We start from the raw sequence: 19,630 nt of genomic DNA on the forward strand, positions 1-19,630 counted from the left end.
AATCCACGCTAATGAAAGAGCATGTGATCGAGCAGCGACAGGCATCTTCACGAGGTGCGGCACCGCATACTTTTAAAGCCTCCCTCTCTCCTTCACTTCTGGACTTCTGCACCCCACATCTTCCATCACTTACTTGAAGCACAAGATACAGCGATGGCGGGTGAGCCAGTACTTCAGCGGCCAAAGCGCCTACGCAACACCCTGGGACTGTCAGCGGGCAGTGGCGTAATGGACCAAGCCAACAACGAGTCCCACGACACCTCCTCGACAACTCCACGTGCTCGTCCCGTCGACGACGACCCAGACCAAGGCTCTTCCTCGCCACCCACCATCTCCACACCCAGCAAGTCCAAGCCCAAGAACAAGTCCACCACCACAAGCACCCCCAAATCCAAAAAACGCAAATCCCGCCCCAAAGGCTACGCCGACGACTCCGACTCCGACTACCGCGCCCCCAGCACCACCACCTCACGGAAAACCTCTCGCCGCGCCTCCTTCGAAACCGACCCCGACGGCGACTACGGCGGCTCCATGACGCCCACCCGCAAGATGACCCGGCCGATCCTGTCGCGCTACTCGTATCGCAAACTCATCAGCGAGGCGAATGATTCGGGCGACGAGGATGACGAGGATGAGCGGGAGGGGCTGTGTTTGGCGAGTTGTCCGTTCTATGAGACGGCGGAGATGCTGGAGTGTGAGGGGGTGGAGTGTGGTGGGCGGAGGTTTCATCCGGGGTGTGTGGGGTTTCGTGTGAAGCCGGTGTTGTGGGAGGGAAGGGGGTGGTTTTGTTTTGAGTGTCGGAGGGTGGAGGGGAGGGGGTTGAGGACGAATGGGGTTTTTGTGGAGGGGGAGGAGGAGGGGGAGGTGGGTGAGGTGGTTTGAGGAGAGTGAGGTCGATGGCTTTGGGAGGGAAGGGTGTTCTTGTGAGGGAAGAGCTTTCTTTTGGATATGCGGCGTCGATGAAGTTGGAAAGGAAGGGGGAGGGTGGCATCTTGAGAAGGGAGACACAAAGAAGTGTCCTTCAGACAGGAAAGTGAAGCATGAGACAGATATTGTCTACCTCGTCCAAGAGTTTCTCTTTGGTAGACCAGGGCCGTTGAACAAGCTGCGAGCACAATTTCAACTCGACAAAATCCACTCTCAAATCTCAAAGACCAAAGAACAAACCTCCAAATGAGACGCCCTCATCACCCAGGTCCACCCTTCGGCTCCGACGCCTCGCCGTGTGTGGCTGCAAGCCAGGATCCCTCGCAACGGAAAAAAGTGTCGCAAGAAACAATGTCGCACGCCGTCGCAAACATGCGAGGGTTGCGAAACCCAGCAGCACAGCAAGTGATGGATGGATAGACGGGGTGAGGTTCATTACGAAAAATTGCCCTGAAGGATGCGGCCTGGCCAGCAAAGTTCCATGCAATCCTTTTCGCATCGGGACTCGCAGAAGCGAAAGGAATTGCTTGTTTGTACAGTATTTGTATACATCCTGTAGGAACCGTGGTAGAAACTTTAGCCGGTTCATCGAGTGTGGTTACGTGTATCCAGCGTGTCGGTACCGCAACAGCAGACGCCTCGTCAACCTACACCTCCCTACAACTATATCTCTTGCGCCAATGTGCGCTGGACGTTTGCCTATAGCGGGATAGAGGATTCACGGAGCCGCCGGTTTGGCGTGCAGCCACTCGATGGTGGTTGGGTGGGTAGCTTGTGCTTGTGCATCCGCGAATCTCGAAGTACCACCTTTCGGGACCGAAGGGTGGTGGTGGTGGGAGACGCCAACAAGTAGGTACAGGAAAAATGCGGTGCCTCTTGTCGTTGCAAGGATATTTCGAGGGAGAGAGTGCGGTAGTGGGCGAGGCCATGGAAACTCTCGGGAGACGTCACGTCGAGTGTGGGCCAGTAGAAATGACAGCTTCACGGTTGCGGAAAGAGGAAGGCCGCGGGATGCTATGATGGTGATGGCGACGATGACACGGCCGTATAAGAAGACGAGTAGGGGAGCAGCGGAGGGGGAAGGGTGTTGTTGGTTGTTTGTGAGTGGATACACACACACGTACGCGCACTCGTCGCTCGCAAAATCCACACGCGCTGCTGCTGCCCTCTGCTGCTTGGCGAAGAGGAATCAGCAGGTAGGGCTAGAGGGAAGAGTGTTGCGCAAGACGTGCACCAGGTCACAAGCCGAGAGGGCGATCCGGTCGACCGCAGAGGGTCAGAAGCCAAGCAGCTCTGCGCTCCCTGTCGCTGCATACTGTCAGACGGGGGACCTCGAGGGAGAGAAGAGGTGGTTGTGGTTGATGTTGATGTTGATGTTGATATTGATTGATGCTTGTGAGGCCTGGCGGTGATTCGACGGCGGCAAGATGAGCCGGGCCAGCTAGACTGATTCCATCGTCGACAAGCGAGGGCCGCAAAGTCTAAAGCATCCTTTGCCTTGCGGGCGTTGTGGCACGGATGCGAGGGCGGAAGATCGCCAGGAATCTTTAACCCTGTGACGACGCCAGCACCGCCAGACGCCTCATGTCCCTCACAACCTCCTCACAGCATCTCTGACGTTGCGAGCGACGTCTGTTGCACGCTCCTCACTTCACCACTCCGCGCTGTGCGAGCCATTGTTTTCGTCGCTTCCGCTCGCCTGGGAGAGGCTTGTGCCACGCTGCCAGACATTCGCTGGCGTCGTGAAACATCCCACCCCCATCCCCAAACGGCCTTTGTCACGGACAGAGTCGCGGCCACACCACCGCCGACAACCCACCTGAACACGGCCTCCCCCGCGACCTGCTCCGCCTCCCACCGATAACCTATCCATGACCTCGATCACCAGTAGCGCCCGTCGCTTATGATGCTGGACGATGCTCGGCCACGATCTGTCGTACTTGTTGGAGGTCCTCAACATCGGCGACGGCGAGACGGAAGATGAGCTGGACGAACGCTTGCGGTTAGAGGCCAAAGAGCTCGGGGTTGATGTGGACGAGCAGAAGACACTCGAGATCAAACCGTTCAGGCCATACTACCCCGAGTACCCTCGCCGTTCTGAATCCATCGACTCCAGAGCCTCGCAGTCTACCGGCTTGACTTCCAACTACTCTGACCTGTCCAAAGACTATCATGGCCACAGACGACCCTCTCGAACGTCGCTGTCCTTCCGAGACTATGATGCCTTTGTCGCGAGAGGGGTGCCAGTCGGCAGACATTCGATCTCCTTCTCGCCTCTTTCCACGCCATCCCACTCGACCTTCTCACTCCCCCTCTCACAACCATCCTCTCCAGACCCATCGCCTAAGAGACACTTCCGCCGCATTCGCGGTTTGAGCATGCTTAGGCTGCATCAGCGACTGGGATCGGATACATCTCTTGCTGAAGGCTGTCCGCACTGTCCTCAGGATCTTTCCAGCCAACGACGAGCAGTCCATAAGCTGCCATGCGGTCATCGATTGTGCACTCAAGCGTTGAGGAACACGGTCAGGACCGCGACCGAGAGCAAGACAGGCGCAGTCCCAAGCTGTTGTGGCCGACCAATCCCTGGCGGTTTGGTAGAACATGTGATGACACAAGAGGAACAGAACGCTTTGTTGGAGAAGTTGGAACAGTGGGATGAGGCTATATCCCTCGCGCCTTCTATAAACAGCTCACGCCGTGGTTCGATCCCCTCAATACAGCAACAGCAACCACGTCCCGGAGCACTGTCCCAACGAAGCCGCACCGTGTCCGACGAATGGAGATATGATAATCTGTCCTTCAAGCAGCGCAAAGAGTTGGAGAGGATGATGGAGAGGGAGGATTACAAATTGCTGCGTACAGGTCAGGGAGAGCAACGAGACCGCTTCTTGAGATGGGCCGACAAAGAACGCTCAGAATTGGAGAAGAAACATGAGACTTCACGAGAGGAGAGGCGAAACCTTCATGAGACGGCTGTGGAGGATATGGTCGAACATCATGCGACTGCTATCGCGGAGGCAGAGGACAAGCAGGTTAAAGCAGAGTCCGACTTGCGCGAAACCCAGGAGCAGGAGAAGCGAGACAATGCCACAGCTCTTAAGCACATCGAAGCTTTCTGTGCTGGAACTTATAGTACTGGTGAACTTCACAACCGACCAGTGACAGACCAGTCTCTCGCCGAGCTTGACAAGGCACGACGCACGCGAGATCAGATGGATGCCAAACACAGCAGTCAGATCAATGTCCTGCGCGGCGAGCAGTCTCGGCGTATGCGTCTTCGGTGTCAACGTCAGGAACGCGAGCTTCAAGAGCTCAAGCGACAGCAGCGCAAAGAAGAACTCGAGATGGAGCGTGCATGCACTGCCGAACTTCTGAAGCTGGACGAAAGCGTTGCGGAGAAGCGCAGGAAGATTCGATGGCGCTGGGAACTGCAAATTGCCATCTTCACGAAGAAGGTCGAGTCTGAAACTGGCATTCAACTCGGCAGTAATTGTCGTCTGCCGACGGTGGAGTGGCAGCCTCACGTTCACCACGAGAACTATTCGACACCCTCTGCGAGGGCCATGAACGGCGACGCAGAAGGGAAGGGCCACATTTACCACGGCTTTGCGGTCAGAGGAACGGCGAGAACTCCGCTCGCGAAGGAGATCCATGTTGGATGACGAAAATGACATGGCAAAATGAATCACGATGATACGCGGCTGCATATGCATAGCGTTGCGTTGCGAGAAAGAAATTATACGAACCACGGTCTTGGACGAGATACCGTACGCATATTGATATGCGAGCTCTGGACGATTAACGGATGTGAACGGCGTTTTGGGCAAGAAGGTTTTATAGCATGGCGAATGATTGCGAATAAGATACCATGGGTGGGCATTTGCAGGGGAAGGGATCCTTATCTTATCCGTTTAATACGACACAGCATTTACCAGATCGAACTGGTCTCACATCTTTCAAATCCCAGCCCTGAGTGCGTCAGCTCCGTGTGAAGTGGTCTCGACGGAGCTGAACGCCGTGGCAGCGGACAAGCTCCGGACAGCATTTTGTCAGGATATATAAACAAGAGTGGCCATGCCAACTGCAATTCTTGCTAACCTGCTAATGTTGAGTTAGGTATAGACCTTACAAGAGCTCCAAACCCAACAACCCATTCGAAACCATGACAGCCCAAGAACACGGCTACGTCCACTCCGCCTCTTTCGACTCCGGCACACTCCCCGTCGGCACCATCCACAAACTCCACTATGAACAATACGGAAAGCCCGATGGAAAACCCGGTACGCTCTCCCCCCTCCAAACCGCTACCATCTATCCAAAACTAACCTCCACCCCAAAGTCCTCTTCCTACACGGCGGCCCCGGCGGCAGCACCATCCCCTCCTCCACGGTCTTCTTCACCCCCCTTCACTACCGCATCATCCTCCACGACCAGCGGGGCGCCGGGAAATCCACCCCCAGCGGCGACCTGCGCGAGAACACCTCCGCGCACCTCGTGGCGGATATCGAGACGCTGCGGCGCCATCTCGGCATCGAGAAGTGGTTCCTCGTCTTCGGCGGGAGCTGGGGCTCCGCGCTCGCGCTGATGTACGCTCAAGCCCACCCCGGGCTCGTGGGGAGGTTGGTCCTGCGGGGCGTGCATACGTGTCGGCGCGAGGAGTATGCCTGGTCTCGCGGGGCGAATGGGGCGGGGAGGGTTTGGCCGGATGGGTATGAGCGGTTCCTTTCTCCCCTCCAGCCACACGAACGCGAGGACCCGATTAGGGCGTATCACGACCTCCTCACCTCGGAGGCTGTCAGCGAAGAGGAAAAGGTCGCGGCGACGAGGGAGTGGAATCGTTGGGACCTCACGCTTTCTTCGATCAAACCGAGCTATGAGAAGTTGGAGGATGCGGAGTGGTGTAGGCAGCATGCGCGGATTGAGAGTTGGTATTTTTCCCATGGGTGCTGGGTTGAGGATGGGGAGCTGCTGAGGGAGGAGAGGATTGAGAGGATTAGGCGGATTCCTGGTACGTTTACCCCACTGCCTGAGCCGCTGGCTGGCTTTTGTTGGAAGGTGAATGTTGGTGAGTGTTGGTGTTAATGTGTGTGTTCAAGCGACGATCGTCCAAGGCCGCTACGATATCATCACGCCTCCCAAGACGGCGTGGGATTTGAAGAGGGTTTGGCCGGAGGCGAGGCTGTTTTGGGTCGATGGGGCTGGGCATTCGGTTAAGGTGAGTGGCTTTACCTTTTTCGTGAAAGGGGGGAAGGGAGGGTGTGGGAGCTGATGTGGTTTTGTTGGTGTAGGACCCTGGTGTGCAGACGAAGCTTGCGGAGGTTTGTGATGAGTATGCTGTGGAGGAGGGGTGAGTGTTGTAGTGTGGAGTCTGTTGGTGGGAATGGGTTTGGGTTTGGATGGAGAGGAGAGGATGGGTGGGAGGGATTTGGTGAAGATTTTGGGAGGTGAAACGATGTTTTCGTTGCGGAGTAGTTTGTATACTACACAAGCAATTAATTGTCGTGTGTGATTTACGCTCCCTAATGCAGAGGACGAAAGTCGAGAGGGCATTACTTTGGTTCTGCATGTGAAAGCGACGTGCAGGTGAATGGGCTTGCAGGCAGCAGCGCGGCTGTTGCCCCTGACAACCGGCACCAAGCGAACAACAAAAGACTTCCAACCTCGAAATGGCAGCGACAGGAAGGTCCATCATCCCCAAAAGCACAGCATACCCAAATGCAACAAAATGGCCTCCCCAGGCTACTCCCCCCTCGCTGAAGAAATCGACCGCATCCTCACCTCTCCCTACCCAACCCAACTCCTCACCCTCCGCGACATCGCCACTACCCAATGCAGCGACGCCGACATCTCGCACTGGGCCTCCGCAAAGCCGTGCCTCATCGACGGCCTCGCATCCGCGTTGCTCGAAGGCCTGCAGCACTGGAGCTACGTCCTCGACATCATCGCGAAATTCGCCCTAAACGCTGCGTGTCGGGATGCGTTTCTGCAGCAGGAGCCGACGTTGCTGCACAGCGTCGTCGCGCAGGCTGTCAAGGCGGGGGATGCGAGGGAGAGGAATGTGCGTGTGAGCGTTGCGTTGCTGGCGAGGCGGTTACCCTCGACGGTGGCGCTGCCGGCGGAGGTGCAGGCGCTGTTTGTGCAGTTGGTGGAGGAGGCGGCGAGGCGGCCTTCGAGCGCGACGATCGAGCCGGTGTATCGCTTGCTCACCGGGACGGGGAACTTGCTGCTGGGGATTCTGAGTCCGTATGTGGCGGTGCGGTTCGAGGAGCATTTACTCGATATTCTCAAGAATGGGTCGGGGCCGAATGATCAGGGCCTGGGGCTGTACTGCTTGTCGATCATGAATGTCGTTTGCTGCTCGATGGATCCGGAGTTCAGACTCACGGCGAGTTCGTATCATAGTGAGGATTTTCTGGCTAGCACGCCGACGAGCTCGAGGTGGAAGGCGGAGGCGATGCAGCAGTTCTTCACGGGGTCGAAGGCGCAGAGGAGTTTGCATCTCCTGGCGCTGGTGACGATTTGGGCGATCAATAAGAGCTCCCTCGAGGCGACGGGCGAGAAGGTCAGGTGTTTGGTGCTGGTCAATGAGGTCGTCACGGCGATTCCGGTGGATTTGAGGAAGAATTGGTGTACCGCCAACCCAGTCATGGTGCGCAAGTTGCAGGAGAAGCTATGTGCGGAGAATCAAGACGAGACGATCAAGACGCTTGCGTTGCGGTTTATGGGCAAGCTCTACGATTTGGACTCGTTACCTCATCCGGTGCTGGAGAGCATTGAGATGACTTTTCTGGAGCCGAGGGGTGTGCAGATTGCGCATACGCTTTGTCCGCATGTCAATGACTGCGAGCTGTTCGCCAATGTTCTCGCACGAGCTCCTATCAGCCTGCTGCTGAAGAACGCCGTCGACTATGCCACTCAAGCCGATTCGACAGATCTTGCCTCAGGGTTGGCGGCGGTGACTCGTACGCTGCGAGATGCCTTGACGATCATCGAGGAGCAGAAGATCACTGGACATGAAATCCGCGCGACGCTGAACGAGCCTTCGTTCGCTCAGGCCTTGCAGTGCCTCAAAGATTTGGTCGAGCAGCCTCCAGACCAGCATGCAGCACCCCAGAACAGCGGCTGGTGCACGAAAGCCTTGCATCGAATGCGCTCTAATCTAGCGCATCAGATCAGCGACTTGCTTCTCCGAGCGTGCAATAGCTCGTCCATGAGTCCCGGTTCCATGACATTGTTGCTGAATCTGCACGCCTCTTCAGCCCGTGGAGATCTCCAGTGCAACCACGAGAGACCTTTATGGCGAGACCCTATTCCAATCGTCGATCCCGCAGACGAGGATGTTCCTGATGAGATGGACTGGAGGGAGGCTCTGCACACACATTTCAAGGCCAGAGCTCAAGTCGAGCAAGACGCTGTGTCGAGGCTTTTCGCCAAAGCATGCGCCAGTCTAGAAGCACGCTGCGAGAATGTCGAGAAGCCTTTACGTGAAGAGCGAGAGAAGCGCTGTGCCGTCGAGAATCAGAACGAAGAACTCACACAGGCTCTCGCACAGCTCGAAGCCCAGAACATGGACCACATCCTCCGCACTCGCGACCTGGAAGAAGAACGCGACCAGTACGTGCAGAGTCTGGAAGACAGCAAAGACGAGAACCAATCCCTCCTTCAGAGGATCTCTACCCTCGAACAGAAATTGCGAGACGCGCAGGCCCAGAGCGAGAAACAACTCGCGGAGATCCGCAGTGCGAAGCAGATTAGTGAATTGGATACTGCGTCGATGATTGCGAGGAAGCAGGAGGAACTTGAGGATTTGCGGGAGGACTATGATCAGGCTGTGCGAGTTGCGGAGACGAAGGAGCGGGAGAAGGTCGTTGTTGAGAGGGAACTTGCGGGTGGGAGGGTGGAGGTGGAGAGGTTGAAGGAGGAGGTGGAGAGTGGCAATGGCAAGGTCAAGGCGTTGCAGGGGACTGCTGAGGTGATGGAGTATAAGATCAAGCGTCTGGAAGCTGAGAAGGCTTCGGTGCTCGATGAACTCAACGCGACCAACGATAAGCTCGCATGCAAAGTGGACGAAATCTCGGATCTTGAGGATCAATTGCAAAATGCCCGGACTGAACACGAGGACTCGAAAGCATCACTGGCGCGAGAAACCTCCCACCTCTCAGCCCTCCGAGCAGAGCACATCGAACTCGAACGCTTAGCCAGAGACCAAGAAACCACCATCAAAACCCTCGAAAGCCAAACCTCAGCCTACCAAGAGGAACTCAAAACCACCACCCACACCCACACCACCGCCCTCGCCACCCTCAACACCAAACTCCACGACCTCCAATCAAAAACCGACCGCCTCCGGAGGAAATGTCTCCAGAAAGACCAGCAGATCGCCGAAGCGGAAGCCATGCGCGCGAACCTCCTGACCGCGATGGGGTTGTCGAAGGACCAGGGACGGGTTCTGGTGCATCGCTCGCGGGACTCGTTGGCGCAGACGCAGGAGTGCACGCCGCCTACGCCGACTTCGGAGGAGCGTGTGGATGGCGATGTTGATGGAGGGAACGGCTCTTTTGTGTCGAATGCTTCGTCGCAGGAGTCGCGCTCGGGACCTACGCCCAAACGGGTCCGGCCGAGGAAGTCTTTTGCGGTGGCGCCTGCGACGGCGGGGAGGATGAGGGCGAGTGTTGGCGGAGGTGGGGCGGGGGGTGGTGGCGGGAAGGGCAGTCAGTGGACTGCGGCGAGGAGGCAGACGTTGGGGGCTGTTAGTGGGAATCGGGTGGTGGCTGGGGCGAAGACGCCTGTCAAGGGGAAGGTTGTGAGGATGGAGGATGGGGAGATTGGTGGGGAGGAGGAGACGACGTTTGATGGGAGTGAGTTGTTTGCGGGGACGCAGGGGGTGAGGAAGGTGGGGGAGTTTGGGGAGGAGTAGATTGATTATGCTTGGGATCAGTCTGTGGTGGTGGATCAGTTTGCGGTTGGATCGAAGGGTATGAATTCCCATCAGAAGTTTCCCAGCATTCGTTCGCTTCACCACGAGCAAAACTCTACGAGACACGACTCCACGCCTCTCTCTCTCACAACTCACCCTTCCTCCCCCCATACCTCCCAACCAACCCCCTCATAATGCCCACCGCCCCACCGCGATACCCGCCCCCAAAAAGCGCATAATGATTCAAATGATGATACAGCTCATACAACGCCACGCGATCCTCATACTCCGCCACGGGCTCCGTCTTCGGCACCAACGCATGATACTCCCTCAGAAACCCACTCCCAAACCCGCCAAACATCTTCATAATCCCCAGCTCGAATTCGGAATGCGCGTAGCACGCGCTGCTGTCGTAGACGACGGCTTCGGGGGATGTCATGGAGGGGAGGGTGCCGGTGGAGGCGTTGCCGGACCAGAGGTCGCCGTGGACGACGACGGGGAGGACGCCGGCGCCGTTGTTGAGGTGTGCGTCGCCTATTAGGCGGGGGACTACTTCGTTGCAGGTTGTTTCGACTAGGGAGGTGAGTTCTTTGTCCGGGCCGTTGAATTTGTTCGATTGTGACAGGATGAAACGGAGTCGGCGGTTGGCGTAGAAGTCCGCCCAGGAGGGCGTGTAGGTGTTGTCTTGGGGCGTGTCGCCGCAGCAGGTTGGGGCTGGGAAGCCGAATTGGGGGGTCGTGTGGCCTGGGGGGATCGGGGCGGGGGTGGTGTGGAGTTTGGCGAGTTTTTGGGCCAAACTCATGCCTGAGGTTTTGGTGGAGGAGAAGCGGCTCGAGAGGTCTAGGTAGTCTGTCACTAGGAAGGAGGTCGATGTGTTCTCTGAGAATTTTCCGTGCCCGAAGGATTTGGGACAGAGTGTGGGCACGACGGCGTGGATGGCGTTGAGGGAGGCGTGTTCGCCGGCGAACATGGTTTCTGCGGCGGCGCCTTTGCCGGTTTTCATGAAGTAGTGCGTTTGGGTGCCGTCTGGGAGGGTGGTTGTGATTTTGGAGGTGGATGCTGAGGACATGCCGCCGCCTGGGTGTTGTTAGTGGATTGTTGGAGATGGGTGGGTAGGTGAATGGTATTTACCCCCCGCTCCTGAGACTGTTGTTTGCTCTGGGTCGAGCTTGAGGAGTGTGACGACTGCGGAGTCGAGTTTCATAGTTGCTGTCTTTCTGAAGTGTGTTTTCCAAATCGTTTGAAGGGAGTGCATACAATGAGGAAGAGAGATGGATCGAGAGACGTCCTTACGACTTGATGTTGTTGACGATTGACGAGTGATGTCAATCCTGGCTTGGGAGCTGTCGCCACCCGCATTCTCACCTACCTGGTTGTGCCTGATCCTACGTTGACCACGGCTGTACCTGCGTCGATGTACCAGTACAATCGAAAAATGGTATAGGAATGTTTTCTCAATGGAGTGGCAGTTTGATCGTGTCGTTCTGCGGCCAGCCAATAGATTTATACCAAATTATGCACCGGGTGTCCGCAACTTTAGCTTTTCCGCGCGCCCCCGAAGCGGGAAGGCGCTGGCGAGGTATAAACATTGGGACAGGGTTGTAAACACGGCCTTTTGATATTTCGCCCGTGCTCCTCGAGTCTCTCCCTCGCACCTCGAGCCCACCACTCTCACTGCAGCCCGCATCGCGGAGAGGCCAATTCCTCAAAGGCATCCCCTTCCATCCCCTCTGCAAGGGAGACAGCCCCAGCCGAGACATTCCGCCTCAGGCGCAAAAATTCCACCGCAATGTCAGAACGGGTCACCAGGAGCCAGACTGGCAAGACGCCCAGGTATGCTGCCCAACACTGCCAAGAGATATTGTCATATATCTGACTCTTCTTGCAGGAAGTCCATGCTTCCTGATGGATTCGTCGAAACCCCAGGCACGCAGCGCCGTTCGCGCAAATCTGGCGCTTCCTCAGACGAGCGCTCTCCCTCTCCCCTCGAAGACGCCTCGAGCACCGCCCGCGAACCCAAGACCGTGAGCAGCAAGTCGAGCAAAAGCACCAATGGCCACATCAATGGCGCACCCAAGGGCAAGAAGGCTATCGATGGCTACGTCGAGGGCATGGACCCAAGGATCGACTACAACCCACACTTCGACTTTGGCGGCACATGGGGTGTGAGTGCCATGATGATCGGGTTCCCGACTTTGATGTGGTATATGTGGGTGGGAGCGACATACTACGATGGCAAGTTCCCGTCCGAGCCGAACATGACCTGGGCCGAGTTTGGCAAGCATCTGGTTCACCTGGCTTACACCGGCGCATTCCCCCATTTGAAGGCGTGGACCATCTACTGGACTTTCTTCGTTTTCCAGGGTATCCTCTACCTGACCATGCCCGGCGTGTACTCCACTGGCAAGCCTCTTCCCCACGAGAACGGCAAGCAGTTGCGCTACTACTGCAACGCCGTGACCAGCTTCTACCTCACCATTGTCCTTGCCCTGGTCTTGCACTTTACTGGCCTGTTCAAGATGTACACTCTCATTGACGAGTTTGGCCCTCTGATGTCGGTTGCCATCCTGACTGGTTTCATTGTGAGCATCATCGCTTACGTCTCCGCTCTTGCAAGAGGCGCACAACACCGCATGACTGGCTACCACGTCTACGACTTTTTCATGGGTGCCGAGCTCAACCCACGCATGTTCGGATGGCTGGATTTCAAGATGTTCTTCGAAGTCCGCTTGCCATGGTTCATCCTCTTCTTCACCAGTCTGTCGGCCGCATTCCGCCAGTACGAGCAGTATGGGTACGTTTCTGGTGAGGTGGGCTTCCTTCTCATGGCGCATTGGCTGTACGCGAACGCTTGCTGCAAGGGCGAGGAGATGATTGTCACGACCTGGGACATGTACTACGAGAAATGGGGCTTCATGCTGATCTTCTGGAACTTGGCTGGTGTGCCGCTCAGCTACTGCCACTGCACCGTGTACCTCGCCAACCACGACCCTGCGAGTTATGCTTGGTCCAAGCCAGTGCTTGTCTTCCTCTACGCCTCCTACCTCTTCATGTACTGGGTATGGGACACGGCCGGCTCACAGAAGAACTACTTCCGCGCCGAGGAGAAGGGCTACGCCCAGGACCGAAGGACTTTCCCTCAATTGCCATGGAAGATTATCAAGAACCCTGACCACATCAAGACGGATACTGGCGACTCACTTCTGACTGATGGTTGGTACAAGTACTGCCGCAAGATCCACTACACTTGCGACATGTACTTTGCCCTCACGTGGGGTCTCATCACTGGGTTTGAGAGCCCGTTCCCATGGTTTTACCCTGTCTTCTTTGCCCTGATGATTGTCCACCGCGCGTACAGGGATATTCAGAGGTGCAAGGACAAGTATGGAGATGCGTGGGTGGAGTATGAGAAGAAGGTGCCGTATCTGTTTATTCCGGTAAGTCTTGACTGTAGAAAATGTGCACGAAGTTGTAGACTAACATGATTCACAGTACGTCATCTAAAGGATATGTACGCTGATGTGTAGAAGATGGTTGGGGCTGTACATTACTACAGGCATGTAGATGGTGTTGGCACGTGGGAAAAATGAGTGAAGGCGTGCGGTAAGATATGTAAAGGTCACAGGGCGAGATGTCTCTCACCACGACACGGAGTTGCAATGTTGTACAGTGGGGGAGAACGGTGTATGGCGGTTCGAGTGGTTCTTGATACCCTGACCCCAGTCTCGTCGATAATGTTTGTTGCTCGTGTTCCGTCCGGTCTTGTCGGTACTGGATTTTCCATATTCCTTCATTATTCTCGCGAAGCAAGAAAGTCTCCACATCTAGTGCTACCTTCCTCTTGTCGAAGTTCAAGTCCGAACGCACAAGCTACCACATCCACCAGCATGCAGCAGAAGCACGAAATTCTCGGATCGCCACGCTGCTATACCCCTCGCAGTCTATTCTCCGACTCGAGTCTCGAATCTCACTTCAAACAAAGAAGAGTCCCCCGTCCGGATGATCAACACCCGGCAAAGTCAAGTCAAGTCGTGCCAACCACAACCACACGAACGAACGCCTGCCCCAAAGCGGAACCGAGGAACCGAGCCGTCGCGCAGGAACCAGCCAATCAACATCGAGGTTTTCGGCTCGTGCTGGCTTCGACTTCACTTCTTCGAGGTCGAAGGGTTTGTGAGAGTATGACGAGGGAGGGATGTTTGGATCTGCGGCTTGCGACTGCGTGAGATGGCTTCGTGACCAATACGTTGCGTGTGGAGGGATGCGCAGCCTTGTTCGACAGGTGTAGGTGTCGGGGGATGTTGGTGGTGGGAGGTGGGCTTTTGCTGATCATTTACAGGAACTGGGTGGTGCTCCGCTGCACCGTACGCAGGCTTGTGAGTTTATTCTTCGGAGAGTTGATGATGAAGAGGTGGGTGGGTGAAGATCCGTCACGTTGCTGGTTGCGTAGTGCATGGGTGATCGATGCTTGGGTATATGTTAAAGGTAGGGGTCTCGTCTCATATTTCCCGTTCAACACAGTTGCGACTTCACTTCGTTTCTTTCGCCGTGAGACGCTGAAGATTGGGAAGAATATGTTTCTTGCTACGCTTTTGTCAACCGCTCTCGCGGTCTCAGCGGCGCCTGTCATTGAGAAGAGACAGGCCCCCTCCGGAGTCCCAGATTATGTCGTGCAATACGCCCCTGTGGTATACCTCTTCTCAGGCGAAGCGTACTTCCCCTCAGATATTGGATCCCAAGTGACGAACACCGCACCAGCGATCAACAGAACTCTAGTCGAAAACCCACCCTCGGTGGACTTGTCAAACCTAAACGAGCTGAACAACATCCCCAACTCCAACAACGGCGCCGAAATCTACCTCACCTCCAAACAAGACCCCACCACGAACCCGCGCCCAGAATACCTCTACGGCATCAAACCCGACTCCAGCGGCAAAACCGGCTCGGCGGTATCAAGCGCCATTATCACCGTCGACCACGGCAACAACACCCTCGACGCCTTCTACTTCTACTTCTACGCCTTCGACTTCGGCGGCGTCTACTTCTCCCTCAACGTAGGAAACCACGTGGGCGACTGGGAACACAACGCGATCCGCTTCGAGGACTCCGCCCCCTCCCAAATCTGGTACTCCCAACACTCCTCCGGCGAAGCCTTCACCTACGCCGCCACAGAGAAACACTCCACCGTGCGTCCCATGGCCTACTCCGCCAACGGCACCCACGCCAACTACGCCACCCCAGGCACCCACGACCACACCATCCCCGGCGTGAACCTCCCCGCGGGCCCCATCGAAGACCACACCGACGCCGGCTATCTCTGGGATCCGACCCTCGCCGCATACTTCTACTCTTTCGACCCCGCCACGAACACCTTCACCGCCTACGGCGACGCCCCCGCGCCGGGGTGGTTGGCCTTCAATGGCCGCTGGGGCGACGATAAGATCCCTGAAGATGATTCGCGCCAGAGTTGTCTGTTTGGGATTGATGCGTTGTGTCAGTATACCGCGGGACCCACGGGCCCGCAGGATAAGGATTTGAATCGGACGAATGTGTGTCCCGATGGGGAGGACTGTAATGTTTTGCCGATTTTGGTGCCGAGGGATGTTTGATGAGGTGTGATGCTGTGATGATTTACGTATTTATGTAAAGAATAATTGGAAGTGCATTTCATGGATCACCGTTCGCCTATGATCTGTAGCGTCTCGTTCCTGTGCACTGAAATAGAATGGAAAGTAAGAGTGATGGTGTAGGAAAGGCGACGCTGATTTCATTTCAAGCGCCACATTGATTGAACGTCTAGAATTTAATCATCCATCATATGCATAACGTCTTTCTTCACATGTAATATCGGCGACGTCGAGGCTGTACGAGCTGCATCTCGATTCACCTTTCATTCACGCACCACGCCTCGCCCCGTTGGCAGTACTCATCAGCGTGATCTTCTTGCTCTTCTTCTTCTTTCCACCACCGCCACCACCAGAAGGCTTAGCCTCAACGCTCATACCTTCCATCCCAGAGATCAGATGTTGTTGTTGTCGCTGGTCAAGAAGATCCTTCTCCCAGTCCTGAAGCCAGCCGTCATCTTCGCCATGTCGTATGTCGTTGTCCCTAGGTAGTGTGGCATGCATGTCTGGACTTGACGGTGCTACTACCGCAGTGCCCCAGACCGTTCGAGGCATACTGGGTGACGTCGAAGGCGAGGCGAGGGAAGTGAATCCCGGTCGGTCTGCATTCGATGGCCAAGGCGGTGATGTTGAAGCAGCCTCGTCCACCGAGTTTGGCACTTCAGCGATACTCAATGGAAGAGACGATGTGAAGAAGCCGTCGTTGTCTGGAATCGAAGGCCTCCTGCGTGAGCGAATGGAAGCCAGCTCCCTCTCTTCTGCTCTTTCAATTCGCACGCGCTCCTTTTCTTCGCGCGCGTCCTTTTCGTCGTTGCGCTTCTTGCGTCTCTCCAGCATTGGCCTGAACTCTTCTAGTATTGAAGCTGGGACGACATCCCTCCAATCGCACTCGAGGAAGCCGACCTCGCACCCATAGGGTAGGTGAGCAAGGTACTTGACTCGTTTTCTGAGCTCGTCGTCGACGACATGACCGCTTAACACCCGTTCGACCCGAGGAAGGATGCTTGATGGAAATGCTGAATACGAGCCAAATGCCGATTTCAGGATCCGAATGTCGAGAGGCGAGAGGTAGTAATGGAGAAGGCCGTGATAGAACAAGTACTCGGCTGGTTCCGCCTTTTGCGTGTTTCGTTGTCGCATCTCTGCGATCGTCCGTGGCACGTAGCTGCTCGATTCGGGCTGATGGCTATTGTCTTCGCTAGAGCTCGCTGCTTCTGCGATTCTTGCAAGATCTGGCGTATCGTTTTGTTTCTGCAAATACATTTCCGGCACGTTCTCGTCGTTTGGGTTGAACTCGATGGGTGGGCGTGCTGGTGTATCCTCTGCCGGTGCCGGTGCAGGCTCGGGCTTCTTGGGCTGGGCAGGTGGGTTTCCAATACCAACAACCTTCTCTTTGGCCTCCCTCAACATACGAATGGCTCTACCAGTCCACTCATCCCCTTCGCCGAACATCAACTCGTCCTCTTTCTCCTGCTGCTCGATAGCTGTCAAGGCCTCGTCGTATTGTTGTAACATATACTCTTCACTGCCCTTCATGACACGAGCATAGTCCATAACTTCTGCTGCAAAGTACCAAGGAACGCCCTCGCCTTTTGCAACAGTGTCAGCGCTTTCACGCGGCATGGCAAGTGTACTACCAGGCTTTCTCTTGACCAATCGCAGAACGAAATCGCCACCTTCACGGGGCTGATCGTTCTCCTGGCCGATGTACCAGCGCACTGGTCGCGTCTCAGACACGTAGATACTATCCCAGCAGATAGGGCACTTCTTCCATTTCGCTTTCTTATCTGGTGGTGGTCCGCTCGCGTCTTCAGAGTGCATGTATCGAATCAAGCATGACAGGCAGAACATATGACCGCATTTGGCCATTCGCGGGACTGTCGGTTCGGAGAGGCAGATGGGGCAGGACGCTTCTTGGGTCTTTGATGACGCGATTACCTGAAGGACATTGTTCCAATCCAGGTGCACGTCGGCGTCCACGGCTTGAGCCTGGTATTCTCCTCGTGGATCGACGACAAAGCGGTAGTTTGCATGGACGTATCTGAACGCGTCAGTCCCCGTATTCATCCTCATACTCTTCTCAATCCGCGCTTACCTTGCCTTATCAACGGCATGATAACCACTCCCAAGTCCCCACGTCGGATTACCCCTCCCTCCTCTCCTAGGACCATTGTAGCTGTGTCTATGATATTGCTGTTGCGCGTTGGGCCTGGGCGGCAGAGCAAACTGCATCAAATGGGTGATGCTCTGCTGGCCGCGGCGTCCGTGTGGATTCTGCATGCTGAATGCTTCAGCCTCTGCATCCTCATCCAAAGCCCGGAACCGCTTGCCCTGCTTGTGCTTGGGCTTGGTGGACTGATTACTGCGTGGTGCCGGTGACTTGGACGCGCCCCCGCCACTGCTGCCGGAGCGGCGGTCGCTGGAGAAGAATTGCTGGGTGGAGGAGAGCGCGGCCGGACTGATCTGGCTCGTGGAAGGAGTTTGAGAGGTTTTGGAGGACGAGACGGCCTGTTTGTTGGGGACGATGGGCTGGTTCGACATGTTCCTTGGGACCGACGGCCAGCGAAGGCGTCAGGAGTGGAGGCGCTGCGGGCGGAGGGGAGGTGTCCGAGCAGCGGTGGTCGATGTGCCGTGCGGAGGGCAGGTGGTCGTATCGGTGAGTGAATGAAATTGGTGGTTTCGCGTAGCAGAGACAGACCCAATGGGCAGTCTGGTGGGAGAAGGAGAAGAGCGAGGACAGTGATGGCGGCGGCGATGACACACGCTGGGCGCGGGGTGAGCCATGCGGGATTTCCCGGCCTGCGAGATGAGGTGCAAGCAAGAACAAAGCTATCCAACTCCATAGACCGCAGACACGTGCAAGACAGCAACCAAGTCGTCCACTTCCGCCCATTTACCGGCTACATCACGCTACAACATCACAGGACAATACCGTATCCGTCACTTCCACACAGCGGGTAGCAAGACAAGATGTTGATCCAAGAGTCCCACAAGGACGTCCCAACCCAGCATGGCGGTGATATGCGTATGATGAGCTGTATATCCCACTTTCGGCCTCAACACCAGGCTGATTGAATCGAGGTAGGAATCTTCATCTTCCACCCCACCATTCCCAACTACCCCAAAGCCAAATTCCCCGGCGTGGTAGTCTTCTCTGAGATCTATCAAGGTGAGTCGAAGTCACATTTCTCTAGCCTGTATTCTCATATGTATACTTTCATGTCAATCTTCTCGAAAATTCAACGCTTTCCTCTCTGATACCATCTAGTCACCGGCCCCGTCCAACGCTTCGCCCGTCAAATCGCCTCCCACGGCTACATCGTAGCGGCGCCCTCATCCTATCACGAGTTCACCGGCCCAGAGCCTCTCGCCTACGACGGCCCAGGAACTGATAAGTATGCTTGACATCTTCGAAACTTCTACCGACACTTTTAAGCTCACTCTGAATCATCTAGGGGCAACGACTGGAAAATCGCCAAGAAAGTCTCCGCATATGATGAAGACGCTACGCTCTCCGTCGACACATTGATCTCGCTCCCCACATGCAATGGCCGCATCGGAGCAACCGGCATGTGTCTCGGCGGCCACCTCGCCTTTCGCGCAGCCTTCGACCACCGCGTACGTGCCGCAGTCTGCTACTTCGCCACCGACATCCACAGCGCAACGCTCGGCGAGGGCAAATCCGACGATTCTCTCAAGCGTGCTGCACAGAAGGGCACGTTTAAGGGGGAGCTTGTCATGATCTTTGGGAAGCGCGATACGCATGTTCCGCCTGAGGGGAGGGATCTCATCCGTAAGACGCTGCACGAGAGTGGGGCTGTGTTTAGCTGGTATGAGCCTGCTTGGGCGCAGCATGCTTTCATCCGGGATGAGTTGAGCAAGGGGCGGTATGATCCGGCTTTGTCTGGCATTTGCTTCCAGATGTTGCTGGAGCTGTTTGGTAGGACGTTGGCGGAGGGATTGGGGCCTCTGGTCAGTGAGACTGGGGAGGTTGAGGATGTGTGCTAGAGTGTCCGTGGTCTGCAGGATTAATTGATAGAGGAATGCCATGGCCTGGCGTGGAGAGCACAAAAGAGAGCCTTCTACTGCTTATATGTACACGTTTGGTACTTGCTCCATCTCTCACCATGTGTCATGTCTTCGACTCGCCCAACCGTAA

At 56.0% G+C, this 19,630-nt stretch overlaps 6 protein-coding genes across 6 annotated transcripts; 5 read left to right on the top strand and 1 right to left on the bottom strand.

The window, feature by feature from the left end:
• Nucleotides 1-153: 153 nt before the first annotated feature.
• M409DRAFT_51418 (uncharacterized protein) lies at nucleotides 154-882 on the top strand (the record flags this gene model as incomplete). The annotated part of the gene is made up of 1 exon (XM_033811798.1): nucleotides 154-882. One exon carries the CDS (start codon nucleotides 154-156, stop codon nucleotides 880-882), a length of 729 nt encoding a protein of 242 aa, XP_033671257.1.
• A 1,961-nt stretch (nucleotides 883-2,843) lies between these two features.
• On the top strand, nucleotides 2,844-4,614 carry M409DRAFT_64134 (uncharacterized protein; the record flags this gene model as incomplete). The annotated part of the gene is made up of 2 exons (XM_033815936.1): nucleotides 2,844-4,436; nucleotides 4,510-4,614. 2 exons carry the CDS (start codon nucleotides 2,844-2,846, stop codon nucleotides 4,612-4,614), a joined length of 1,698 nt encoding a protein of 565 aa, XP_033671258.1.
• Nucleotides 4,615-5,092: 478 nt separating this feature from the next.
• M409DRAFT_35925 (uncharacterized protein) lies at nucleotides 5,093-6,281 on the top strand (the record flags this gene model as incomplete). Its single annotated transcript, XM_033810471.1, has 4 exons — nucleotides 5,093-5,210; nucleotides 5,270-5,938; nucleotides 6,027-6,145; nucleotides 6,219-6,281. 4 exons carry the CDS (start codon nucleotides 5,093-5,095, stop codon nucleotides 6,279-6,281), a joined length of 969 nt encoding a protein of 322 aa, XP_033671259.1.
• Nucleotides 6,282-6,655: 374 nt separating this feature from the next.
• On the top strand, nucleotides 6,656-9,847 carry M409DRAFT_64136 (uncharacterized protein; the record flags this gene model as incomplete). Its single annotated transcript, XM_033815937.1, has 1 exon — nucleotides 6,656-9,847. The coding sequence occupies one exon, from the start codon at nucleotides 6,656-6,658 to the stop codon at nucleotides 9,845-9,847; it is 3,192 nt and encodes a 1,063-aa protein (XP_033671260.1).
• Nucleotides 9,848-9,992: 145 nt separating this feature from the next.
• M409DRAFT_19192 (uncharacterized protein) lies at nucleotides 9,993-11,051 on the bottom strand (the record flags this gene model as incomplete). Its single annotated transcript, XM_033804821.1, has 2 exons — nucleotides 9,993-10,924; nucleotides 10,979-11,051. 2 exons carry the CDS (start codon nucleotides 11,049-11,051, stop codon nucleotides 9,993-9,995), a joined length of 1,005 nt encoding a protein of 334 aa, XP_033671261.1.
• Nucleotides 11,052-11,636: 585 nt separating this feature from the next.
• M409DRAFT_64138 (uncharacterized protein) lies at nucleotides 11,637-19,479 on the top strand (the record flags this gene model as incomplete). The annotated part of the gene is made up of 5 exons (XM_033815938.1): nucleotides 11,637-11,680; nucleotides 11,736-13,284; nucleotides 18,553-18,640; nucleotides 18,740-18,866; nucleotides 18,927-19,479. The coding sequence occupies 5 exons, from the start codon at nucleotides 11,637-11,639 to the stop codon at nucleotides 19,477-19,479; spliced, it is 2,361 nt and encodes a 786-aa protein (XP_033671262.1).
• Nucleotides 19,480-19,630: the final 151 nt, after the last annotated feature.

This window comes from Zasmidium cellare (genome assembly GCF_010093935.1).
Source record: "Zasmidium cellare ATCC 36951 unplaced genomic scaffold M409scaffold_7, whole genome shotgun sequence".
Taxonomy (NCBI): domain Eukaryota; kingdom Fungi; phylum Ascomycota; class Dothideomycetes; order Mycosphaerellales; family Mycosphaerellaceae; genus Zasmidium; species Zasmidium cellare.